The sequence below is a fragment of the Clupea harengus genome, chromosome 26, assembly GCF_900700415.2.
Source record: "Clupea harengus chromosome 26, Ch_v2.0.2, whole genome shotgun sequence".
Taxonomy (NCBI): domain Eukaryota; kingdom Metazoa; phylum Chordata; class Actinopteri; order Clupeiformes; family Clupeidae; genus Clupea; species Clupea harengus.
Window position 1 is genome coordinate 7,910,412 of NC_045177.1, and position 24,116 is coordinate 7,934,527.

General features: G+C 41.6%; 2 protein-coding genes across 3 annotated transcripts in view; one reads left to right on the forward strand and one right to left on the reverse strand.

Annotated features, from left to right (window-relative positions):
* Nucleotides 1–1,873, reverse strand: part of rbfox2 (RNA binding fox-1 homolog 2) — a 38,851-nt gene extending 36,978 nt beyond the window's left edge. Inside the window, exon 1 of one of the 2 annotated variants that reach the window (XM_031563597.2) lies at nt 456–1,873. In XM_031563597.2, coding sequence (XP_031419457.1) covers nt 456–707 — 252 coding nt within the window. In that variant the 5' untranslated portion in view covers nt 708–1,873. The remainder of the gene's footprint in view (nt 1–455) is intronic. The other variant, XM_031563596.2, reaches the window with a different exon arrangement.
* Nucleotides 1,874–16,034: 14,161 nt separating this feature from the next.
* Nucleotides 16,035–17,916, forward strand: LOC105910143 (G-protein coupled receptor 35). Its single transcript, XM_012838830.2, has 2 exons — nt 16,035–16,081; nt 16,989–17,916. The coding sequence occupies exons 1-2, from the start codon at nt 16,035–16,037 to the stop codon at nt 17,914–17,916; spliced, it is 975 nt and encodes a 324-aa protein (XP_012694284.2).
* The last annotated feature ends 6,200 nt before the right edge of the window (nt 17,917–24,116 follow it).

Here is a 24,116-nt window from a genome sequence, read left to right on the forward strand (position 1 = left end):
ATGTACTGAGGGCTACACTCTGAGCAACATTCTGAATCCAACTTAACAACACAGATTCTTCGAGGAGTCTGCCTTGTATTGATGCTGAAGATGCTGGAAACCTTTACAGTTAAACCAACAACAGGAAGCATATACCTGTGTAGGATTAAAATACAAAATCACAGCGTGACTGCATTCATGATTCATATAAAGAGAGGAATGAAGAACTAACGTTTTCCCATATTCACGTGCATTCTGTCTTCATTTTTCTTTTTTTCTTTTCTTGTATGCGCATTTGACTCCCTTTTCGACACTTAGTAAACGAATGAAAAAATGTCTGAAACGGCCTTTGGAAACAAAGTCCACGGCACAGTCTCGTGGTCATTGTGGTCAATCCTGACTTGCCCAATCACTGGTCTATTACCAGGATTCCTGTTAGGATCACACCATGTTGGCTAGAAGTGGTATTCTCTTACCTGGCCCAGCTCTCCGACTCCACCAGACCCGTCGATTCGTGGACGCTTGCACTCTGCCCCAGATGACTCGCTCAGAGCGGCCGCCGTTTGGGCGTCTGGTTCTGGATCCCCTCGTTTCATTCCCCTGACGGTCGATGAACCACCGGTCGAGTTGGCGTGCACTCCCGCCATCGCGTCCATGTCTCTATCCCGGTCCAACAGTGGCCGGGACATAGGCAACATCATTGATGCAACGTCGGTCGACATTAACATTGATAAAGCTGCAGTTTGTATGTTTGTGGTCTAAATTAGTCTTATTAACCGCCAATCCCTCTTTTCAAGACTCTCCTCTAGCGATGTATCCTATCACTTGCTTTTCTCCCTAAATAGATCTGCTTTGTTAACAGTAAAGACAGGAACAGTTAAGGTCATAATAGTAATCTTATTCTGGACGCAGTTGATTTATTGTGAACCTTGTATCAAAGTGGTAATTATAATAATTAGTTTTGGAAGCATGCGCTATTTCTGCTGAGAAATGTAACGCGTTTATTAGGCCTAAATGAAGTGAAATGTATCACTGAGGAATGCTACTTTAGGCTTAATACAAGTTCATCTTTACAGGCCTCAAAGCGAATATGAATCCTATTCAGATTTATGAAACAAAAATCAATGATACAAGAAATCTCTCTTATTTTTCTGGTCGGTGTTGCCAAAGCAGTTTAACAATGAAGCAGCCGAACGCTACATGAAGTTAGCGATTTCAGTAAATGCTGGAATATTCAGTCACTATGCCTCTGCGCAAACGGTCCAGCATTTGTGTGTAGACTACGTTATATTTGTAAAACAACAACCATATCCTACCTTAACGGAAGGACTATTCCCTAAAACATGTCCTCCTATTCCTACTGATTAGCTTATAAACGACACCTTTGCCCAGTAAGCATAGCTGTCGTAGAAGAATATTCGACCACGAGTCTGTTTTAGTTTAATCCTCTCTTCGGTCGTTTCAATTGATTAGTTAAAACAAAGAAGTCTGTCGTATTATTGCTTCACAATTTCCTTTCTTCTGTCTCCCCTCTCCTCCCTTTCTCCCAATCAGTTCTGTCTATTCCTGCGGCGTGTGTGCTGGAGAGGAAACGATGTCCTCTCTCTTTCCCTCCCCCTCTCTCGTTACAGTGCAGGAGACTCCCCTCCCTTTCTCTCCCTCCCTCTACTTGATCTTGCCCCTTGCTTGTCCGCAGAAAACCTCCTCTGTACAGAAATGTTACAATTTCTACGTTTACACACAGATGCACATATTGCCTGTAGTTATTTAGGGTAGATCTACCCTACAAAAGTGGAGGAAATACGCAGCGTTATTAGTTGAGGATTTTTCAAGTTGCTCAGATGGCTCACAGGCTACCAATGTCAGAATACAGAATACAGTGTTACGGATGAGACAGGAGTGAACCGATACCTACAAACAGATTATTAAAGTATTCCAACGAACCGAAGACATTTTTGGGCAGTGCGCCGTGTATGGACTCCCTTTTCGATAAAAAGCCTGTACCTTTTAATATGTAGCCTATGCTTCGGGCAAGATATCACACCATTTTAGCCAATAAGCAACTGCACACGACATTTGCGCCTTCTAGTTGGCTTCGTAAGGTTGTGTTTGGATGACATCTGGTGGTTGGATTATTGTTGCTCCATATTGTTGGCATCATGTTCCAGTTCTGCGGATGATGTTCCAAAGCTGTGAATAACGTGGGTTTAATGTTATTAGTGAAAGGGAATATGCGCAGTCTATATGCCTACATTGGCACGCTTGTACATATGAGGCTATGACAAAGAGTTCATATGTGTCGTCATTTAACATTTGTGGTTCATTTGTTTATGATTATTTTGCTATTTTGTACACATGCAAATTTTATCATCCTAGCAGTCAGTCAGTGGAAAATTCCACATTAGCTGAAGACCCTCTCTTGCCCTCTGTGGGACAGGTGGATGGGATGTATACACATGGATGTGATGACGGACATAATCAGAGTGCCAGCGACCCCCTAAACACTTTCCATTGTTCTGGTTTCCTGATCACAAACACACACACACACACACACACACACTCAGTAAACTCATGGGGGCTGTGAGCATCTGGGAACGTGGTCCAAGGACTACAGGCACTGCTTCAGGGCAAGTGAGAAGCACATGCAGGAAAGAGCCTTCACTGTGACACATGCATGTTTCTACATTTACTATATGAAGTATTTGACCAGTGAACGCATTCAAGGTGAATTCTATCCCAGGGGAAATCAGAACGATATAGACAGTATATATGTGCACCTTGCCTTCGAGTGACTACGCTTTCGCCACGGCCACAGCTCATTGCCAGAAGCCATAGCAGTAAATGTCCAAGAGCCAAAACACCAGCCAAGCATTTTCATGAACAGCAGGGAACGCTCATCCAAAGCATTTTTGCGAGAGAGTGAACACAGTGATCAATACATATGTCATTTAAGAGAGCGTGAACACAGTGATCAATACATATGTCATTTACGTTACATTTACGTTTGTCATTTAGCAGACGCCTTTGTCCAAAGCCACGTACAAGGAAGAGAACAGTCAAGCTAGAGACCTATACCTGTAACAATAAATGCTATTTTACATAAGAAATAGAAAAAAAAGTGCAGGAATCTAACTGCTGTAAGTGCAAGTTAAGTACCAGTAGAAGTGCAAGTTAGGAAGGGAGGTGCTCTCTGGAGAGTCGGGTCTTCAAGAGCTTCTTAAAGGTATACAAGAGAATACAGCTCTGACCTGTAGGTCAGCTGATCCACAGGATCTCCAACTAGGGCTCCCAAGAGAATGAGTGAAGGGCATCCTCACCGTCCTCATCCTCACCGTGACCAGCCAGAGGGGGTTAGATAGCCGCCTCAGAGTGGTTGCCATGACCACAGATGGGCAGAAGGGTATGAGGGGGGGTAGTGCAGGCCTGGTGGCACACGCCACATGCTGCTGGCGCTGATGTTGACATAGTAAACATTAAATACGGGCGAGGGGTGAGGGTGTGGACAGCAACCAGAAACCGGGATTGGCAATAGTGACTGAAATCATGCTCACGAATAATGTGCTTTTCATGATCATAATCAGTATTAATATTGTAATTATCATTGCGATGATCATCACTACACACACAAAAAATGTGCAAAGTATTGTAATACCCATTCCACATTCATGCAGTATTGCAGTATTCTTAGGAAAAAATAAACTGATTACTTAAGCACACAAATGTTAAATACACACATTTTAAAATTCCTGTTTAAATTCAACCAACATTTATTTAGAAGTGTTAATGTCAAACAGTTTAGATAACAGGTCAACAAAATTGACAATGATACATGATAAGTGGTGTGTGTGTGTGTGTGTGTGTGTGTGTGTGTGTGTGTGTGTGTGTGTGTGTGTGTGTGTGTGTATGTGTGTGTGTGTGTGTGTGTGTGTGTGTGTGTGTGTGTGTGTGTGTGTATTCACATAATGGATGAATGGTGAGGAGACCATTATGATGTAATTCCCTGTACAAATGTAAACCTCTATTTTAGATCATTAGGATATTTGCAATGGAATGAATGATCTATTATGCATTAAACTAAATAAAATACAAGTTAAATATACACAGCTTGCTACCTTAGCTTATATTCCTGTTATATGAGGAAAAAGGCTAATCTACTGATTATTCTAAATGACATTAATGAGCACTCCAAGCCTGATTAATCTTAAAACATCTCTACCAATTAGATCATGAGGCACAACCTCTAAATGCAGTTCATGGTGGGGTCTAATAAATAAAATGCAACGATTCAAGAATACATCACTGAACCAAATATGTGACAGAGAGAAAACAAACAAATAAAAAGTATGGTCTCAATTTCTGTGCCATGCAATGTCTTTAACCCTGACGACCTTGACAGGTAAAAGGCAAAGGGCATTTCTTGGCCCTAACCAGATAGAAAATGGGATTAACACAACTACTCATAGACTGGAGGGTAAAGGCAATCATTGCGAGTGGACGGAACTCATTGGTGGTAGAAGGTGCAATCTGTCTAGAAATGTAGTCTACCACTGGCAAACAGTAGTGCACATTGATCAAGATGAACATGCTCAGTACAGTTTTGAAAGCTCTCCTCTTGACCGGGTGGACCTCTGTCCTGCCTGGGCCAGCCTGGTTTAACGCCCACAGCACTTGTATGAGGCAGGTGTACATGATGACTAAATCCACAGTCAGCTGGGTAATCATTACGCCCCATGATGTAAGGCTTGGACTGACAACAGTTCCTATGAAATAGGCTAAAGTAGACACCCAGATGACCGCGCAGATGGAAACCCGAAACTCAGGAGCCTTCAGCTTCATGAAGGTGATGGGGTAGATGACCCCCAGGTAGCTGTCTAGACATTTGACGGTCAGGTGCAGTGGGCCTCCAAACTGGTTGAAAGCCAAACTGTTGAGGAGCTGCATTTTTTTTGCAGAGAGATTGTAAATGGTCTCAATGCACAGACCTACACAGAAGGCGAGGTCCATGAAGGCTTGGCTGGTGGTGAAGATCTCGGAGGTGGAGCAGATGCCAGCCTTCCCCACCAGGGCTCGGAGGACAAGGGCATTGGCTGGCACGCCCAGAGGGGTGACCAGGATGAAAGATGGGAAGAAGTACCACATATTAAAGCTTGACCCACTGCTAGAGTTGGTCTGGCTGGAGCTGATGTTCATTTTCGTTGTTGTTTCTTGTTTTTCTGTAAAGAGAACAACCTTAGGTGGAAAATCACACCACTCTTATCAATACATCAATCATCAATACTACTACTATCGCCACTAAATAAATGTTTGGTCCATGATATGATACCTATAACTTATCTCTAATATTTAAATCTTTATGTCAACTATGTCTCAGCAGCTGGAGTCAAGGATCACATAGCAGGCTGATCTACACAGATGTTCTTAGTCATTAAACGTACACAAGCATGCAAATCACGCCGAGTCCAGTGGATGGTCATTCAAAGCAGGTGAGAGATAGGCAACTGGTCTCATCACAGCTGAATGCATAGCTTTCTGACCAAACAATTTTTTACTTATCTGTGTAGTGATTTCATTTATTCTAATAACACTTTCGCAAAGATGTAAAATGGTACATACTATACTAACTGGTTGTGCAAGAAAATGGTGATAAAAAGTTGTAAAATTGCAAAACCTTTCATGTGATGTAACAATTCACATGCAACATAGACATATGAGCGTGTATGTATATGTAAGCAAATCAATACATACATGTACATATTATTGTGGATGTGTGTATAATTCCGAGCACTAAATATGTATAAACAGAAAAAATGTACACACGCACCATGTTGGCATATGTTCAATTTATGTCAACAATAACGCTATTTCATTTATTGAAATGTATTGCATATTGGAATACATAGAAATATGATAGAAATTCATAGAAATTCAACCTGTGAAATATGAAATATTCCACCAAAGATCTACTTATTTCTACTAATTGTTTCTTATACCTACGGGGTGAATATATTGAGTAATAATAATAATAATAATAATAATAATAATAATAATAATAATAATAATATCAAATATAACAATATGTCCTAAAACATATTTTTACTTACCACAATGGTCTCAGATCAATACGATTGTCCAGTAGAGAGGTTGGGTGGCACAACTTGGACTGATTTAAACACACTCACTGACTCACCTGCAGAGTATGATCCAAGAACAGTCAGTTATAGGTTGGGGTGGATGGCCTGGATTTACATACACTGACAACCAAATGACAGCAGTGCTTAATGTAGGGGCAGAGATTAGGTTTCCTGGGTCAACGTTTGTGCCCTAAGGTGATACAGGGGTCGCCCTGGAGAAGCAGAAAAAATAATAATAAAAAATCTAAACTAAATAACAAAATTCTAATGTCATGAGGGGGATTTGTGAGTGTGTGGCTACAGGGGCGGCGCCTGGGGGGGGGGGGGGGGGGCTCTAGCTCCCCCTGGATTAGCCATAGCACCCCCAAGAAAATAATAGTTTTATTTTTATTATTTAATTTAATACTGCGTTATTTATTGTGTGATAATAATATTTAACTCACAAAATAAAATTATAACAGATTGAAATGAACACATTGTTTTAGACACAGAGCAATCATTCTGTCATAACCTTTGACTAGCTCCCCCTGGATTAGCCATAGCACCCCCAAGAAAATAATAGTTTTATTTTTATTATTTAATTTAATACTGCGTTATTTATTGTGTGATAATAATATTTAACTCACAAAATAAAATTATAACAGATTGAAATGAACACATTGTTTTAGACACAGAGCAATCATTCTGTCATAACCTTTGACCCAATTTTCACGTCGCACGCGTGAACGTAGACGTTACCTGACGGTTGAAGGAGAAAGTGAGCTAGTGCGTAGTAGTTTCAAGTTAACATCAGCAATGCATCGGTTTTTGCTACCTGCTATATGTCCACGTTTGGAAAAACGATTAAGAAATGAGAGTGACGTAGAAGAAGAAGAAATGCCAGGGGTATCTGGTGTGGATTTTTAAGGAGAGGAACGTTGTGGTCAAGGAGGTCAACCCTCCACCACTACTGAGGGTGCTAACCATGGTCCTAGCAGCATCAGTGACATAAGCATGAACGCTCAGGATGGTCCGAGAAGACCAAAACTCCAGAAATATCCACTTTGCATGTTTGGAGTCCAACAAAGGAGTTTTTGTAAAAGCTGGTTGGAACAGATTGCGTAGTTGGAGTACAGTGTAACTAAGGTTTTGTTATCTGTGTAACATTAATGAATGATGTCTTATTTGTTGCATGCATTGATTGCCCTGTGTCGCTGAAGACTCGTTTCGGTTGATTAGCAACGAAGAGGCCCTTTTTTGCAGAAGATTTTTACTTTTTGCCTTTTTACTCACTTTGATTTTTTTTGGAGCTGCCTTAAATAAATCAGATACTCTTTAGCCTAGGACAAGCAGTCTGTCTGTGTGCTAGATATACATTAGGTTCTATGTGATTATTGATGATTGTGAACTGAAATAATATATACCTTTTTAACGCATTTCTGACTCTTTGACTGTTTTAGTTCATTCTATCTGCTATTCCAAGATTCATTTAACTCTGTCTGACATGGTAGTGGTCACCTGGCGCCCAACTTTAACCCTCACTACCACAAGTATTTTAAAGTAAGTTAAGTATTTGGGATTGCGGACTGTATAACATGCTGTATGCATTTTGTCAGTGACTGTCGCAGATGAACGCGGCTATGTGCGCGTCCGTCGGAAGTAGCCTAAATAATGATAATAATAATACAATCGGTTTGTTTAGCGCTTTTCATGGACCCCAAAGACCCAAAGAGAGCACACTTGTTTACAGATGATAGACGATATGGTGGGGAGGTGTTGTAGTAGAGAAGCATGTGACACATAAGCTGTGTCTATTACCGAGCACTTTACGAAGTACACTGCAATTCGCCTTATTCACGTCGCGGCCATATTGAAAACGAAAACGAGGCTTGGTTGGGTAAACCCGACCGGAAGTCATTCTTTACGATACGAAGAGTAATGATGGACAGAGAATGGACCACAAATATTCTGCCCTTGCCCCCTATAACCGCGGCATTAATAGATAATTTTTTGCAGCTCACTGTCAGCATCATGTTTATTTACTTGGCTATTATGAAATGCACTAAACATACCATGGAATGTGTGTGCCAGAAAGCTCAACGTGAGCAACCTTTGAACAGCCTCTGAACGTGAGGAACTCTTTTGCCTTAAAGTAACTGTATTTAGCAATTGTACTTTAGGGTAAGGGTAAGGATTAGCAATCTAACCTAAAAAAAAAAACAGCTTAAAAAAAATTGGGGCGCTGCAATGACGTTTAATATGGAGAATGGCCTCTGTACTATTGTCATACCAGGGTCCGTAGGCATATTAGCCTACTGCGTTATGTAAGTTTGCCTTAAGACGCCAGGTTACTACTGTTGGCCAAACTAGTAAGTAGCTTATTTGCCGTCTTGTGTTGCACTTGCTTGATGTTTGACTGTGTTAGGAAAGTCGTTGACTCACTAGTTTGTCATAGTGTCAAAGTAAGCACATTTCAACAGGTTTCGCTAGGCTAGGTTTCGCCGCTAGCATCTCGTTAGCGATTAGCAATCCCTCCCTTCTGTTGCTGTAACATCTAACTTAGCTACCTTGACCATGTAGGGCAGAGGTCGCCAACCTGTCGATCGCGATCGACGTGTCGATCTCGAAGACCTTCCCTGTCGATCTCCAAATTATAATTTTTTTTAAATACATTTTCTGAAGTGTCTTCTGAAATGTTTTCTAACGGACTTCGGAAGACCAACGTCAGAAAAGATCTCCGCCTGATTCATGAACGCCAGCTATTTAAATCTGAGGATGTCCGTAGAGTTGATATGAACGTAATCACCAACGATTTCTCACAAATTCAGGCCTTCCCACTAAATGCCCCTTCTAAAGCAGCTTGCACACTGCCCCGACAAACGCCAACATTCTCCAACAAACGCCAACAAACACCAACAGTTGGGTCAGTGTGCGCCAGCAGTTGGTGTTTGTTGGTCATTGTCGGAAGAGTTCAACATGTTCAGTCGGACTGGGTAAAGTTGCAGAATATCTGACCAATGCAGAGAGATTTCAAACATTCTGAAAGCTCGTCTGACAGCTCGCAACTAGGCTCAACTCGCGTGCATAACATCCTCGAGCTCTCTTGGATGTCGTTGCTATCTTGGTTATCGGCCAGTTTGTTAAATAAACCGATATCCTAAATCTATTTATAGATTAACGTTATGTATTAGCTTACCCAAATGAACGGTTTTCGAGACAGATATTTGTCTATTTTAACTTCTACGACTCGTTTAACACTGCAAGAAAACGTGTTTCTAGATATTGTAACAAATCACGGAAGTGTGAAATATTTGTTATGGCTTTTTATTAAACACTAAACACAACACACTGTCAAAATGGCACGGGCTTTATGCCCTGGTACAAGTTATCACGAACAGACTGTGCTACCGTCACACACCTGTATAACCTCTGTCCCAACAGAGCGCTAGTGCATCACATAGAGAACAGTATGCGCCCGCTGCACGGCATTATGGGGCGACTATGCCGGCACGTTACAATATTAATATTAATGTTTACGGTGACACTTTACAGGAGTACGTTTGCACTTATGTTAGCTATCGACCACTCCCACTTCGTTCCACTTACCGCGTTGGTTTTCGAAATATTAATATGCACGCTGCCTGCTTTTACATACTGTTGTAGGAAAAAGTTTTGGCACCCCTCTGAGGCTGCATGATAATTTACTCTGTCTTCACCAAAAAAAGATCACAGTGGTATATTGTTCATTTTCTAGTTAACACTGAGTACTGGGGTGTTTTCCAGACAAAGATATTTAGTGTAGCAGTATTTGAAATGAAATCAAATGTGAAAAATAGGCTGTGCAAATATTTAGGCACCCTAATCATTTTCATGATTTGAATACCTGTAACTACTCAATACTGAATAATTGCAACACATAATTAGTCTGATTAGCTTGTTAAGCCTTCAATTCCATAGAAAGGTGCATTCAATCATTAGAAAAACTATCTAAGGTAGCCAATTGCAAGATGTGCTTCTCCTTGATTCTCCTCTGAAGAGTGGCAACATGGGGGCCTCAAAACAACTGTCAAATTATCTGAAAACAAAGATTGTCAGTGTTGTGTTGTAACTTCAGTTGATAAATAAAGCAGTTCATATCCAGCCTGCTCATTGTAAATGTGTTTTTTCTTGTTCATATTGTGTGTAACAAATATTTTACTTTTTATGTTGCACTGAAATTAAGTGATTTAGTGTGTTCTTGGTCACATCAATTTGAAAGCTGGACCAAAGTGTTTAATTTCACTCAATTACAATTAGGCTAAATAAAAAGTTAAGTTGTAAGTACAGTCTGGACAGTCTTTTTCTCTCAACGCCTCAATAGGTAGATCTTGCCTGTCACCAAGGCAGAGTTTGTGATCTTTGGCCAAAAAAGTTTGGTGACCACTGATGTAGGGGATCTCCTTCTTTCTCATAGAGGGAACTGCCCTCGCTCTCACACTTGCCCTGTCACTCTCTCTCTTTCTGACTGCAAAAGCATTGTTATTCACAAGATCATCCTGGTAAAGATGCCATGAATCACCTGTCATTTTACAAATTGTTGACTCATTCGTGCTATCAATTCTGACAGTATAACTTAGCTGCCATTTGCTAGCTAGCCAAGTAAATAAACATGATGCTGACGGTGAGATGTAAAAAACAATCTATTAATACCGCGGTTATAGGGGGCAAATGCAGAAGATTTGTGGTCCATTCTCCGTCCATCATTACTCTTCCTAAATTTCCCTCAGGATTAATAAAGTATCCATCCATCTATCTTCGTATGGTAGAGAATGACTTCCGGTCGGGTTTACCCAACCAAGCCTAGTTTTCGTTTAAAAATGGCGGCGCGTGTGAATAAGGCGAATACAGTGCATAGTGCACCCTAACGGTGCAAACCCATGACAGCGACGCGATACGCTTCCATCGCTTTGAGTCGGCGTGTTGTAGCGTGTGGAAATAGCATTTTCAAACTGTCAGAGACGACACCAAACAATCTGATTGGCCGCTGCCGGGAAAAATCGCTCCTCATTTGCATAGGATTCAACATTTTCCAACTTTTATCGGTCGCGTCGCCCAAAACGGTGGTCTACGTCACAATGGATTGGCTCCCGTTGAAATGCATGGGATTAGAATATCGCGTCGCTCGTAACGGTGTCATGGGTTTGCACCGTAACGGTGGGTGTCCACGGCACAAATTACATGCGTAAAGTCGCCTGGGGGGCGTGGACAGAAAAATCACTGGCTGTAGCAAAGTTCAAGAAGCAAGTTCAGGTGCAGTGCTGCGCTAATGTAGCACATTAGCTTGTGCACTCCCCAAAAAATAATGATAGATGATAGATAGCGGCAGTCAGTCATGGGCTGATTCATTTGATTCATAATTTGTTAATTTATTCTATCTAATTCATATATAGCAGCCATTTAAATCATGAAAACGTAGGGTGACCAGATTTGAGTTTGTGAAAAAGAGGAGACTTCGTCACGGGGGGAGGGTGCGGGGTCCAGCATGCTATACACTAGCCTACCCTGCCTCCTCCCCCGCGACGAAGTGTCCTCTTTTTCACAAACTCAAATCTGGTCACCACCTCACGCTTGGACATTGATGCTAGGTTTATGATGCTCTTTTTTGTCCGGGTAAAAGAGGGCGTGTCCGGGTAAAAGAGGACGTCTGGTCACCCTAGTTATATGTAACTTATTTAGCAGATAACTAGCTAGCGACTATGTGTTTCCAATGGGTTTTCGGTTAAAGTGTTAGCGGCAAGCTAACAGTAATAGTTGAGAGCTTCAGTTCAAGACCTACAATATTCTGTTTGACCTCACAGCATTCGTGTAGCATATAAACAACAAACCGAGTCGATTAGACATATAAAAAGTCGTGTAGATAACCTTTATTCACATAAAATATTTCCCAGTAACAGAGTCCCGAGACTTCGCCATCTTGTTTTGATATTTTTGATTACTCCCGCCCCTATGAGCTACGTTGGCCTCCAAATCACACACACGCCGAACTGATTGGCTCTCAGCATGCAGCAAATCGCTGTCATTTGCATAAAGTTAAAGAATGCCCAACTTTCTGCAGACAGCAAACACGATTTTTTTCCCCAGTATGCAGCAAATCGCATCCATTCTATCCCAATGAGAGCAGCACGATAACGCGTGCCGTGGACACCCACCGTAAGCACCTACATCTGTGTTGCCTCAAATGGAACACTGAGGGAGGCAAATGTGCGAGCCTTTTACCCATAAATCTGTGCGCCAGCTTCCTCCGGCCAACTGGAAAGTTTAAACAAAGTTGGCGGACTAAACTCCGCTGACGGCCGTGTTTTGTAAATGTGCATCTTTTGGTGTTTTGTGGCTTAGATTTTTCAAAAGTTACCGAGAAATAGACACTGTACTATCAGATAAATGGTTGAAGTGATTTGCGAGGCGTCAGTCAGCCAACTTTCCAAGCTGAAAAGCTGCCGAAGAGCTCCTCCTCTTCCGCTACGTAGCCAAGATGGCGCCCGTTTAGGGCGAGTAGAGCATAGACATATCTATATATGTCTATGGAGTAGGGTCCATCGTTTTACACTGCATTATTTTACCGTTTGCAGTGCGACATCCGGGTACTTTCAGTGCCCTGAATTCTGCTGGTTCTGTCAGTGTGAACGCCCTGTACTGAAAGTCAGTGTTTGAAGTGTACAAGTGCGCGGTAATAGAAACAGCTATAGGTATATCACCCTCCTTTCATAGTACCCTCGCTAAAACAGCAAGCTCCCCCATAGCACCTGCAGAATAAATTGTCTGGCGCCGCCACTATGTTGCTACAGAGAGAGAGGTATGTGATGACTGATGTCTGGCTACACCAGTGCAGCATATGGGCAGTGGGAAAACATATCAGTCAGAAATTGAATTCTTATATTGATTGATTTGTTGCAATGTGCGTTAAGACAATACCTAAGCACACACAAGTTAGATACACACATTTTAAAATTCCTATTCACATTCAACCAACATTTATTTAGAAACACAATTGACAATGATACATGATAAGTGTGTGTGTGTGTGTGTGTGTGTGTGTGTGTCTGTGTGTGTGTGTGTGTGTGTGTGTGTGTGTGTGTGTGTGTGTGTGTGTGTGTGTGTATTCACATAATGGATGAATGGTGAGGAGACCATTATGATGTAATTCTCTGTACAAATGTAAACCTCTATTTTAGATCATTAGGATATTTGCAATGGAATGAATGATATATTATGCATTAAACTAAATAAAATACAAGTTAAATATACACAGCTTGCTACCTTAGCTTATATTCCTGTTATATGAGGGAAAAGACTCATCTACTGAGTATTCTAAATGACATTAATGAGCACTCCAAGCCTGATTAATCTTAAAACATCTCTACCAATTAGATCATGAGGCACAACCTCTAAATGCAGTTCATGGTGGGGTCTAATAAATAAAATGCAACGATTCAAGAATACATCACTGAACCAAATATGTGACAGAGAGAAAACAAACAAATAAAAAGGAAGGTCTCAATTTCTGTGCCATGCAATGTCTTTAACCCTGACGACCTTGACAGGTAAAAGGCAAAGGGCATTTCTTGGCCCTAACCAGATAGAAAATGGGATTAACACAACTACTCATAGACTGGAGGGTAAAGGCAATCATAGTGAGTGTATGGAACTCATTGGCGGTAGAAGGTGCAATCTGTCTGGAAATGTAGTCCACCACTGGCAAACAGTAGTGCACATTGATCAAGATGAACATGCTCAGTACAGTTTTGAAAGCTCTCCTCTTGACCGGGTGGACCTCTGTCCTGCCTGGGCCAGCCTGGTTTAACGCCCACAGCACTTGTATGAGGCAGGTGTACATGACGACTAAATCCACAGTCAGCTGGGAAATCATTACGCCCCATGCTGTAACGCTTGGACTGACAACAGTGCCAATGAAATAGGCTAAAGTAGACACCCAGATGACAGCGCAGATGGAAACCCGAAACTCAGGAGCCTTCAGCTTCATGAAGGTGATGGGGTAGATGACCCCCAGGTAGCTGTCTAGGCATGTGACGGTCAGGTGCAGTGGACCTCCAAACTGGTTGAATGCCAAACTTTTGAGGACATGTCTATTTTTTGTAGAGAGATTGTAAATGGTCTCAATGCACAGACCTACACAGAAGGTGAGGTCCATGAAGGCTTGGCTGGTGGTGAAGATCTCGGAGGTGGAGCAGATGCCAGCCTTCCCCACCAGGGCTCGGAGGACAAGGGCATTGGCTGGCACGCCCAGAGGGGTGACCAGGATGAAAGATGGGAAGAAGTACCACATATTAAAGCTTGACCCACTGCTAGAGTTGGTCTGGCTGGAGCTGATGTTCATTTTCGTTGTTGTTTCTTGTTTTTCTGTAAATAGAACAACCTTAGGTGGAAAATCACACCACTCTTATCAATACATCAATCATCAATACTACTACTACTGTCGCCACTAAATAAATGTTTGGTCCATGATATGATACCTTTAACTTATCTCTAATATTTAAATCTTCATGTCAACTATGTTTCAGCAGCTGGAGTCAAGGATCACATATCAGGGTGATCTACACAGATGTTCCGAGACATTAAACGTACACAAGCATGCAAATCATGCCGAGTCCAGTGGATGGTCATTCAAAGCAGGTGAGAGATGGTCTCATCACAGCTGAATGGATAGCTTTCTGACCAAATCATTTTGTGTAGTGATTTCATTTATTCTAATTACACTTTGGCAAAGATGTAAAATGGTACATACTATACTAACTGGCTGTGCAAGAAAATGGTGATAAAAAGTTGTAAAATTGCAAAACCTTTCATGTGATGTAAAGGTGTACATATGCAACATAGACATATGAGCGTGTATGTACACGTAAGCATATCAATACATACATGTACATATTACTGTGGTTGTGTATATAATTCTAAGCACTAATTAAGTATAGACTGAAAAAATGTACACACACACACCATGTTGGCATATGGTCAATATATGTCAACAATGATGCTATTTCATTTATTGAAATGTATTGCATATACTTAGTAGAATACATAGAAATCTGAAAAATTCAACCTGTGAAATATGAAATGTTCCACCAAAGATCTACTTATTGTTTCTTATACCTACGGGGTGGATACATTGAGTAATAATAATAATAATAATAATAAATATAACAATATGTCCTCAAATGTAAAACTTACCACAATGGTCTCAGATGAATAGGATTGTCCAGTAGAAGAGTTGGGTGGCACAACTTGGACTGATTTAACCGCACTCACTGACTCACCTGCAGAGTATGATCCAAGAACAGTCAGTTATATGTTGGGGTGGATGGCCTGGATTTACATACACTGACAACCAAATGACAGCAGTGCTTAATGTAGGGGGCAGAGATTAGGTTTTCTGGGTCATTGTATGTGCAGTAAGGTGATACAGGGGTCGCCCTGGAGGAGCAGACAAAATAATAATAAGAAACCTAAACAAAATAACGAAAATTTTATTTAATTTGTGAGTTTATGGCTAGAGAGAGAGAGAGGTATGTGATGACTGCTGTCTGGCTGCACCAGTGCAGCAGATGGGCAGTTTGAAAACATATCAGTCGGAAATTGAATTCTTACATTGATTGATTCGTTTGCAATGACAAGACAATAGCCAATTAGATAATTAGACTCCAAATGGGAGCGCTTCTGTTGTTTTGTCTTGTCTTGATTCATTGTTTTGTTACAACACCACTGAGTTGTCATGTGGATGCATGTTTCAGTGTTCGGGACCATGATTTGTATGCCTCTCCGGTTACAGATCTGTGAAATGATGCTTAAGAAAACATGCTGCGCAACTGATGCGTCATGTAAATAAATGCTAGATGGGGACAATGCAAATAATCATTACATAACAGCTGGCCGTCATGTTAAGCAATCCATATGTTAATGCTGGTGCTTGCAATTACAGGAGTCAGGACTATACGCAGGTAAGTCGGCATGTGTAAGAGGTTACAGAGGATTTGCTCATTTCCGCACCCGAGTGCCAACTTGCATCACCTGTTTACACAGTACCTGGATCTCCATGTTAGACAGTGTGTCTTCAGTAATCTTCATCTTCCTCACTGCATGGCCCCCACCCTCCTACTCCCAGACAGTCTTTTGAGCCCACAACCCCCCCCCCCATTCCCCCCCCCGATTCGCCTCCTATTAAGTTATATGAACCAATCAGGGCCCAGCAAAGTGGGGAAACCATGTTATGGTTCCAGATAAACAGCACTCATTGGCTGGGGTCCTCAGTGCTATTCCCTTTGAGCTGCTTTTATATGGAGAGGCCCCAGGTGAGGGAGCGCTATATTGAGGAAGGGGCCCATTTTGGATGCATACTCAGAGGGCCACGCACACTATTCATCGGTCTGAAGACGCTCTCTCGCAGAGGAAAACAGAGACTGTTTTCAGCATTTGTGGCAAGTACAACCTATTCTTATGAAAATGATCCACTTAAGAGCATCAAGTAGATATTAAGCGAAGAAGTGCTAAATATATTTCTTGCTAATATATTTCATTATTTAGAACTATAATTATCACCAAAACAGTATGATTGAAAATGAGTTATGAGTTAAAGGATTAAGAACCAAATTAGATGATTTGTGAAATATGGTCTGTGAGAAGTTTAAAATTTTTTGTCATTTGAAGTGTACAAAAAACTTTGAATACATTTTCTAAGTTTTCTTCAACCAACCTTCAATACAATTTTAATTCCTAACAGACAACTCTCCAGGAGATACAAAGAAACTAATTTCTTACATGCTAAAGTAAAATTTTCAAACAAATCCTCATGGCTTCATGTGATTTTATGTGTTTTCATGTGGTCGTGTGATTGTCTTTCATCTGCAGAACACCATCGCCTTCCTCACCTCTTCTCCTCAAGATGAGTAACCTCACACTCAGCCCGAATGCAACAAGCCCAGGGTCGCTATCCGGCCGGCCGCCCTGGTACCAGTATGACGTGTGTGCTGTGGCGCCGTACGGCTTCATCTTCTACTTTGGCGTGAAGGTGTTCAACCTGGCAGTGGGCTTCCCCACCAACATGCTGGTGATATGGAAGGTGGCCACGAGCAAGAGCGAAGGCTCTACCTCAGACATCTTCATCTTCAACCTGGCCATCCTGGACGCCTTCTTCTGCCTCATGACGCCCATCGACTTTGTCAACCGCCTGATCCTGGACAACGAGCAAATCTGGCACTTCCAGCTCTTCTACTACGGAGTCAAGGACACGGCACCACTCTTCCTCACCTGCATCTGCCTGGACCGCTATGTTGCCGTGGTGCACCCCATCCTCTTCACGGGCATCCGTGACAACCGCATCCGGACGGCCGTGACGGCGCTGGTGTGGGGGCTCATCCTGGCCTACGCGCTCACCAAGTCCCTCCTGGGCGTGCGGAGCACCACCGAGATCTTCAGCGGGTTCATCCTCTTCGCCTTTGCCCTCATGGTCTTCTGCAACCTGTCCATCGTCTGGGTGCTGCGCAAGTCCGTGGCGGGCAAGGAGACCATGAACCCGGTGAAGAAGAGAGCCTTCAAGATGGTGCTGATCGTGATGGGCATCATCGTGTGCAACTACCTGCCCCCCGTGGCAACGATGCCCTTCGTGGCTTACTACACCTTCGTGGCGTTCCGCTGCCACATCAGCATCTCGGTGTTCTCCATCATGGACCTGAGCTGCAGCATCGAGCCGCTGCTCTACCTCAGCAAGATGGAGAAGCTGGCTTGCTGTGCCTGCTTCCAGAGCCCCCAGAAGAAGCCTGCTGAAGTGACTGTATAGAGGAAGCACACGCTGAAAACAAGTAATTGATTCATCTGATGTACTGGTTTTAAAACCCAGATAAATGAATTTCTATTAATTGCATTAATTATTAGTTATTTATTACAAACTTTAGAATACCTGTCTCTGTTACAGTTAATGCTTTTCAAATGTACTATATCCTGTACTATTGCACAATTTGTCAGAAGCCCCGTGAAGAAACCGATACTGGAACCTAGAGATAACACAGACAAAAACAGAAAAGCTGGCTTACCCTGTCTCCAGTGCTCGAGATTGCTTGTGGAGAGCTAATCACATGCACAACATAAGACATGGTTCCAGAAAGCTACTTAGTAAATCTAATGGAGAGTGTTTTCAACCTCCATAAATACCACCAGCTTGCCTCTCCCTCTCAGAGAGCACCTTGACTGTACTGTTTTTTGCTACACTCTTCACGTGTGCTGCAGCTTGTCTCATTGTGGCTTGTTTACCCATCATGAAAAAGCCTCCTCCCTGGCTGAGACACACGCAACACGGTTTCTCTAGAGCCCAACAGTGTCCTGGTGCCCCATTCTCACCTCAGTAATTAGTCACTTAACGACTCGCAAATGCAGATTGTAATTAAATTGGTAAGAGAGTCATTAGTAACCAGGCAGGGCACACTGGGCTGAGGACTACAGATGGTGCACACTGTGTATGTAAGAAAAAAACACAACATAATTAATTAAAAGATGCAATTAGTGGAGACAGTGTCAATGCAAAATGAAATACAGAATACCCAAGAGAGCGGAGTATGAGATAAATAATGTGAAAGCTGATTTGTAGCGTTTATTATCTGTGTCAACTTCAAACAGAATTCAGGATAAAAAATAAGTCCGTTTTACAAGGCCATGGCATGGATTGACATGGATTAATAAATGAATGGCATGGATAAATAAAATATCTTTGAAAACCTATCAAGCTTTGTGTTTCAGCTACATTTTCTTTTTAATTCATTGTTCTATCAGTGCTATCATCACGATCAAACCATTTGTGTTTGTAGATTGTGCCTCTGCCACTCTACTGTGCCCTCTAGTGGTTTAAAGGGGAAATCACTACCAGCCAGAACCCCCAAAACTTCTAGTTCAAGCATTTTATCTAAACCAAACATCCAGAGATTATTCAACAAATCATACAAATGGAAGGAAAACATGGGCAACAGAATATTTGATAGGAATGCTTAGTATGGAGTAGGAGTATAAAGTACACAGACTGTTTACAGAGTACATTTACTGGGTTCTAAATTCTAAATCAGAATCAGAATCAGGTTTATTGGCCAAGTAAGTTTTCACAAAGAAGGAATTTGACTCCAGGTTAAGTGGCTCTCATTGTACTTACACAAAATATACAACACAGCACAAAACAATACAACAGAACAGCACAACGGTCTGAGAAATATAAGAAATATATACAGGGAGGAATGGCTATATACAGGAGCTGTGAACTGTAAACACAACAAGTAGTGCAAAGAGTGGAGAGTGCCAGAAGTGCAGGGATACATATTAAATGGAAGAGAATGACGTAAGAAGTACAGCATATACAGCCTGTATAGTTATACAGTAAAGGGTGGAATGTATTGCACATTTCGTATTTAAGATATGAGATAAAATAAATAAATATGATAAATATAATTTGTGGTTGTAATTGTACAGTGGTTGTTTTGGTGGTCCAGGGTTATTGCACAGTGCCACAGTGAATTAGCTGTTCATTTGTGAGACGGCTAGGGGGAAGAAACTGTTTCTGTGTCTGGAGGTTTTGGCGAACAGTGTTCTGTAGCGCCTACCGGAGCTGGAATAGGTTGTGTCCAGGGTTTGAGGGGTCTGCAGTGATTTTCACATTTTATTGGAACTTCAGCAATACAATGGGGAATCCTCCTGTACACCAAAGATCAAACAAGAGGTAGTGCCCGCCCGGTTGTTCTTTATATTATACACCACACAGCTGATTCGGTTGTAAGCATGAAGCCATAAAACCAAGCGGATGGGGATTTTTTATGAGGCATTTTTACATGAAGTACCAGCATAACCTTCAGTGATGTATTTCTTTTATATAACATTTCTATTTTATAACATTTCTATGATTATTTATAGAGGCAAAATTATGATTGCCACTTAAAGTAAACTCATCAGAAATGTTTTGTTATACTACAAATCATGGCTAATAGTAGTTCCTCTGGGCCCTGAATTATAAGGAACTGTTTCTCTGGGCACTAAGTTATAAGGAACTGTGCCTTGGTTCTTTGGAATGAGAAAGTGACAAAACACATGACCAGCTTTGCCAGAAAAAGGATGTGAGGATGGCAAACAATAGCACACAGCCTTTACATTTCATCCACCTGAGGTAGTGTCATACTGAAACAGACTACTTTCACCATGAGTCAGAACTTGCTCCACTGGTGATGTGGAAGGGGGGGGGGGGGGGGGGGGGAATCAAATTTTACAGTGAGATTTAACATGAGCATGATTTCCAACACGAGGGCCCTTGCTCTTTGATTTGGGATTAGCCAGGGGGGAGCTTAAAGTGGGCAAGCAAAGGATGGAGATGATTCAGAGGAGCCAGGACTGAACAGCAGACCCAGAAAACGCTAGTAACCATAGGTTTCAAATGAAAAACATTTAGGTGGGGGTTGGGGGCCTAAGGCAATGAATAGAAAAAGGCTTAACTGAAGGAAGCAGCATACTGGAATAGGCTATTACTTATCTTGTTCATGCTCACACTTGTTTACTCTCATAAACCTCTCTGGCATTTGACTCCTCTGGTATTTGCCTACGGCCGTAACGTGACTCTTAAGGCATGTTCTCACCATAGGCAAATAGACAGAATGGAAGGCCCATATCACTTTAGTCAAAAATACAAATGTATACATATCAACTTGCAACTAAACAAGTGTGCGCGCGCATGATCCACGAAAACAGCCCTGGGTGCTCCGGGTCATCCCCATAGAAGGCAAAGCTGGATGGGGCCTCCGGTGCCGGAAACTTGCCACGGATGCGGTCATGCACTTCGTCAAGACATGCACTGTCCCACCGCGGGCCACTCTTGGAAGTGCAGTAGCCAGGGTTGTGTGCGGCTGAAAGTCCTCCTCTGCTCACAGGTGGGGCTTACAGTCAGCAGTGTTTCTCAAAGTATGGTGGGACGCAGAGACGTGACAGGTGGGGCGGAATGGACGCGATGAATGGGAGATTTTCCAGTTGTAATGTCTTCCTTTATAGACAATACCGATCATACACCCCCATACAGCATCCCTGGTTCATATTCAACCCTTTCCTCATTTCCTGTCATCTCTTCACTGTCCTAGTCCTTCTTAGAAGTGACAGTCAGATGGCCATGTCTATGAGAATGACGTACAACCAAAACATTGTTTTAAGAATAGTTTACATATGACAGAATAACAAAACTTCAGAACAAATTTTCAAAATGTGACATAACGAAATAAGACTTTCTATAGACTGTCAATGTGAGTAAGAGTGTAACATTAAGTGTGAGAGTATCACATTTCACAAGAATAGCTGACTTGTTTACTTTTACTGTGACCTGTTCACTTAGCTCTGTGGCTAACAACGTCCACTGACCCAGCCAACAAATGCTTGGCGAGGGGAACAGCCTAGGCCTACTGTCAATACTTTCTGATCAAGAGGACAACCTGCTCTCTCAAATTGGAAGGTCAACTGGAATTTGATTAGACTCTGAACGCTCTGTGGAGGTTCTGATGAGGTAACAATGTCACACTTTGGTTTATCATGAGCACCCAAACAGCAAATTGAATCAATTAAAACATCATCAAGTCAAAATTTCCATTTTGATGCGACCCAGTGAGATACAGAATCAGAATCAGAATTGGATTTATTGCCAAGTAGGTTTACACCTACCTGGATTTTCTGGTGTATAGGTGCATACAGTAAACATAAAACATACAAACACAATAAGTACTACACATAACATGAAACATAAAAACACAATAAGTACTACACATAAGAAAAGTACAACACATAAGAACAAAAAAACACAATATATACGATACAAATATATAAACACTGAATATAAAAAAATAAAGTGGAAAGTAGAATGCAAAATGCAAAACAGGAGTGCAATGTGAATGAGCACACATACTCTGAGACCACTCTATTGTGTCACATTTTTTAAGGTAGAAAACAGGCAAAATGTCATAGTAATGTAAGACGTGTAGCAAAACACTCAAAACAGCCTTAAACTCAAAAGCAGGCCACTGTCTCTAGCAATGGATATACAATTTTAAATTCCTGTGTAAAAAGTTAAACAATGTTATCAGGAATCACCAGATATTATCATTATTATTTAACCACTACTAATTTGCAATATGATCAGGTTCAGATATAATGCTATAAATACCTAGGTATCTGGCTAGATGATAGGCTGTCATTTAAATCTCATGTTCTTGACCTAGCTAAGAAGGTTAAAATTAAACTGGGCTCTCTTTATAGAATTAGATCTCGTTTTACTTTTGAAAACCGAATGGCAATAGTGCAATCAACAATTTGGTCAGTTCTTGACTATGGTGACATTGTTTACATGTATGCTGCACCCTCTGCCTTAAAACTCCTGGACTCTGTATACCATAGTGCTATTCGCTTTGTCACAGGAGACGCTTTCAGGACCCACCATTGTAATTTATACAAGAATGTTGGTCCCCTCCACCTGTCATAAAACACTGTCACAGAGCCTCATCTCCCTTGAAATCCCCCTTATCAAAACTAATATAGGTAAAATAGCTTCCCATAAATGGAACACTGTTTGAGAGAGACTTGAAACTAACGCAGTATTTGTCTGTCAATCAACTTAGGAGCCTTTTAGATGCTAAGGATGTGCCTCAGTGCTGTTGTTTTAAATAATTTGTAATTGTTTGAAATATTATTTTTTTTTTTTTACTTTATGTTTTTTTTTATACTTAATTTCTGAGTTGTATAATGTGTTTTGTTTATTTATTTTGTCTGTTTTGTTTTGTTATGGTTTGTTTATTTATTGTTCATCTGTATTATGTACCCTCAATCAGGGCATTGCTGCAAAAGAGCCCTGTGTTCAGTCAATTCTCCCTGAATAAATAATGATGATGATGATGTATGTGTTTCAATCATATAATAATACATTATTATAGTCTCTGTAAATAGCCTTTCCTGTTGATGTTCAGGTAAAAGCTGCCAGGGAATTTACTCCAATATTTACCCACGGTGTGCAATGTGGTGCCCAGGTCAACTGGTATTTGATTAGACTCTGAACGCTCTGTGGCGGTTCTGATGAGGTAACAGGCAGAAATAGGAAGAGGAAGAAGAAAGCAGGTCTTGTCATGTTAGACCATCAAGTTAACATACAAATTAACAGGTTTGTTGGAGTCATTCACTCTGGTTCAGTCTCTCCTCACTTCATCTCATGAATCCAATTACTGTAAATCGGTTCAACGTTCATAAACTGGCCTTTTTCATCATTCTCTGTGTGGCTCATCTCCACTTCCAACCGTACATCTCACCACCAGAGGCCTTAAACTGCCTGCATGTTCCTTCTTCCTTCCAAGTGCTTGTCCGATGGTCAGAGAGCTTCGGAAACCTCCTCCCCCGACACTGGTCCGACATCGGATTACAATTTCTGTAACGTTCTGAAACCGACAATCCAGTTCCACATACTTTACGCACAGAACAATTAGAAAAACTTTTGATTTTTAGTTCTGATCGAGACCCTTAAGGGGCTGATCATGAACTGCAGCATCCCTGGTTCATATTCAACCCTTTCCTCATTTCCTGTCATCTCTTCACTGTCCTAGTCCTTTTGGAGCGAAATCCCACCCAGAGGACTGCCTGCCTGGGAAGGCTTCCTGCAACATGCTCTGAAGGATCTGCTCCAGCCTCAGTCACGCAATCCACAGAAACTGAGTCTGCACCAAAAATGACCACAACAAATCATGTGCACCTCATATTCATGTGCAGTAAAGATTCTGCCAGTTGAACTGCAACTGGAATCCTGTGGCCACAGGGTTCCAGGAGTGTCGTTCAAATATTTCAAATATTGTTTTGCTCATGTTTAGATAAAATGTTATTCCAACCTAATTCAGACCTCATTCAGCCTAAAGTCACTCCGACCCATTTGGGTGAATATTTCCAGCCCTCTTCTGCTCCTAGATGGATTTCCATAACATTTAAGCCCAGAGGATAATC

Excerpts from the sequence above, each read along its gene's own strand:
- LOC105910143 (XM_012838830.2), top strand. The coding sequence starts at position 16,035 with ATGTTAATGCTGGTGCTTGCAATTACAGGAGTCAGGACTATACGCAG. Across the intron at positions 16,082-16,988 it reads GGAGTCAGGACTATACGCAG|AACACCATCGCCTTCCTCAC; the intron begins GTAAGTCGGCAT and ends TTTCATCTGCAG.